The sequence below is a fragment of the Henckelia pumila genome, chromosome 1 (genome assembly GCF_033568475.1).
Source record: "Henckelia pumila isolate YLH828 chromosome 1, ASM3356847v2, whole genome shotgun sequence".
In the NCBI taxonomy this organism is placed as follows: domain Eukaryota; kingdom Viridiplantae; phylum Streptophyta; class Magnoliopsida; order Lamiales; family Gesneriaceae; genus Henckelia; species Henckelia pumila.
The window spans coordinates 129,767,252-129,770,294 of NC_133120.1; the positions used below are offsets into that span (position 1 = coordinate 129,767,252).

Genomic DNA, 3,043 nt, shown 5'->3' on the forward strand with positions numbered 1-3,043 from the left:
AGGATCAAGAAAATATGTTGGACATAAGTATTCACGCTCGAGACGTGAAATTTGGCCGCTCAAGCGCGAATAAAGGAAGGGACAACGCCCCTGTGCTGTAGGAAGGGCGCATCTACGCCCTGGAGTGAATAAATCAGTGCCTAGGTGATGGTCAGCGGCGCTAGGCGCCACCTACACAAAAAAAAAATCACAAGAACAAAAAACATCGGGCTCGAGCCGTAAACTTTATCCGCTGGAGTGCCCGAGATAAGGAAATAAAGTTTTTTTAAAAAGAAACAAGGATGGGAAGGACTCTAGGGTTTTACTTAGATAAACACTTACGAAAACCAGAAGGAAAAAATGACAGAAAGCTATGGAAGACGTTCGGCGGCTAGGTTTCTCTCTCTTGTTCTTAGATTCTTTTCGTTCATTAATTTTTCTAAAAATTTCATAGCCCTTCGTGGCTAAGTTTTAATTCTTGGTTGAAGAAGACGATAACTTGAAGTTTTATTTTTTTTGTGTGATTTTGATACGTTTCATTGTTTGATTTGATAAGTTATATCATTGCTCAATTGTTCCACAATATTATCGACTGGACATGGTGATTCCAATTTTACTGCAGCTAAGGCCTTGGTGACTGCGGTGGTCAACTGATCACTCTCTCTGCTCTGCAACTCAGGCTTCAACATGTTGACAATACAAATTTTTTTTATTTAACTTATATATGTATTATAGTAATGTATCATCTGTTTATAAATTTTTTATTTTATATATAATAAGTATTTGCTTTTTTTATCAATTCAGTCTATCATTACTCATTAGGATTTTTATTTTATTTTTTCTTGTTTTCAGGTGTTAAAAATTTTTGGATTTAAATATATAGCGATGGGCTAAAATCTTAAGAAACCAAAACTCTTTTTTTCTCACGTCTCTTTCATTATAATTTAGTATAAATAATAAAAATAATTTATTATAATTATATTATATTATATTATATAAATGTGTATATGATGATGAGATAGTTAGTGACAAATAAAATCCCTTTGATTCATCTGGTTTTGATGTTATATGTTTTTATCGCCACTATTCATCGGTGAGTTTTTTTTGTAACAATTAAACATGTTAAGATGATACTTCTCAATAAAATTGAGGATGACTTTTTTTGTGATTTTTTATCACTCTATTTATTCAACGAGATTTAGCTAATTATATATATGTTGATTCTATTATAGATGAATTTTATATTTCAAAATTTTGCAGAGCATTACTTTGAACAACATGATATATTGGCTTTTGTTATATACACACACACACGCACATATAATTTATACATTTTTCATAATAATATATAATTTATTTAACATTAAGTTCAAGCCCATCCTAAATCATATTCCTGGATCCTTCAAGCATTGCCATGGTCTTGACGTCCCACTCCTTGTGTAGCCCTGTCATCACCTTTAAAATGATTTCTCAATTAGTATAAGTCTTCCCGAGAGCAAGCAAATCAATGACAATGTTGCTAATTCTTTTATCACATTCAATAATTGACTCTCCTGGCTTCATCTTGATATTGTCGAACATTTGAGTGGTTACTGACAATTTTTCCTTTTTCGTCTGCTCATTCCCTTCACAAATCTGGATGAGCTTCTCCCATATCTCTTTGACAGCTTTACACATTTTGATTTTGCTGAAGGTATTCTTGTTGAGAGTCTTGTAGAGGATGTCCTTGGATACATTATCAAGATTTTCTTTCTTTTTATCTTCTGTTGTCCACTTGCTTCTGTATTTCTCTATCATTTGTGGAGCACCACTGTGGATGGAGATGGATGTATTGGATTTGGTAATAGTGATAGGTCCATTAGTGATGACTTACCATAAGTCATCATCTTGACCTGCTAAGTGAGCTTGCATACGAATCTTCAAATCGTCAAATTCTTCTTTGGAGAACATGAGAATTTTACTGAATAAAGTCATCTTGATATATGTGTTCAAATCAAGAAAGGTCTTTGCTCTGATACCACTTGTTGGATCGATTAAGCGTGTGTAGAAAGGGAGAGGGGAGGGGGGTTGAATACACACTTCAAAATTTTCTTCTTCGAATGATGAGTTCAGTTGAGATGTCAACTGAACCACTTGTTCTTTCTTGACCGTTGATGTCAATTAGCCAAAAATATGTGCAAAAAAATAGAATACTGATGGATCAACTGAAAGTAAGTGACACAAGAGATGTTTCTGGATGTTCGAAAATTAAAAAAATCCTAAGTCACCCCTTCTTCATTTTGGGAAAGATTCACTAGAAGATTTGGATATTACAAGTAATTTGTAAGACCCCGATTCAGTCACAACTTAATAGTGCCTCGACTGAAACTCCTAGCACTCAATTAAATACAATAAACAATTCTCGGCTGATTGAATGTTTACAACATTACACTTTAAGAACTTAGCACAAAAAGATCCTAACTTGATCATTTAAGAACTTCAAAGAGTATGCTATATTAGTTGTCATAAAACTCGTGATCTTGGAAGTACGGCTGAAAGCTTGAAATCAAAGATAGCTTAGAATGCGTATAAATTTGGAGAGGTTTTTCAAGTTATCTTCAAGCCTGTTTATAGGCACCGATTGCAATGGTCATAAATGGATTCAAAATATATCCATTTCTCTCATAAATATCCGTTGTCTTGTCTTGTAACTCTTGTATACACTTTCAGTACAATAATGCGCACTACCACTGCTGCGGCGTCTACAGTATACGAATATTTATATCCAAAAATAGCTAATAGTAAATATGGAGTCTTCCAAATGTTTTGGGAATGTTTAAGGATCAAGACTGCAATTCTTGAATATCCCTGAAATATGTCAGTCGCCCTTAACTCCAGTTGCGATCAGACTAGTTGAGCATTCTTGACTAATCGAGACAATATTCTGATTATGGTTCAGTCGTAGTTTTCAGTTGTCAATTACTCGGTTGTACCCAGTTATGATTTCTTCTCGTACTTAATTTGTCTAGTCCACTCACGTAATATTCTAATTTAGCTTTTGTACTAGTTCCCTAACTTTGGTTGA

The 3,043-nt window shown here is 33.9% G+C and overlaps 1 protein-coding gene across 1 annotated transcript; it reads right to left on the reverse strand.

Moving 5' to 3' along the window:
- Positions 1 to 1,449: 1,449 nt before the first annotated feature.
- LOC140873990 (uncharacterized) lies at positions 1,450 to 1,953 on the reverse strand. The gene is made up of 2 exons (XM_073277272.1): positions 1,853 to 1,953; positions 1,450 to 1,789 (listed from the first exon to the last, which is right to left on the reverse strand). Exons 1-2 carry the CDS (start codon positions 1,951 to 1,953, stop codon positions 1,450 to 1,452), a joined length of 441 nt encoding a protein of 146 aa, XP_073133373.1.
- Between the last annotated feature and the right edge of the window lie 1,090 nt (positions 1,954 to 3,043).

Bases quoted from the DNA above. Each gene is read 5' to 3' on its own strand.
- LOC140873990 (XM_073277272.1), bottom strand. From the start codon at position 1,953: ATGACTTTATTCAGTAAAATTCTCATGTTCTCCAAAGAAGAATTTGAC. The intron at 1,790-1,852 runs GTAAGTCATCAC...CTCCATCCACAG, and splicing joins GGTCAAGATGATGACTTATG to TGGTGCTCCACAAATGATAG.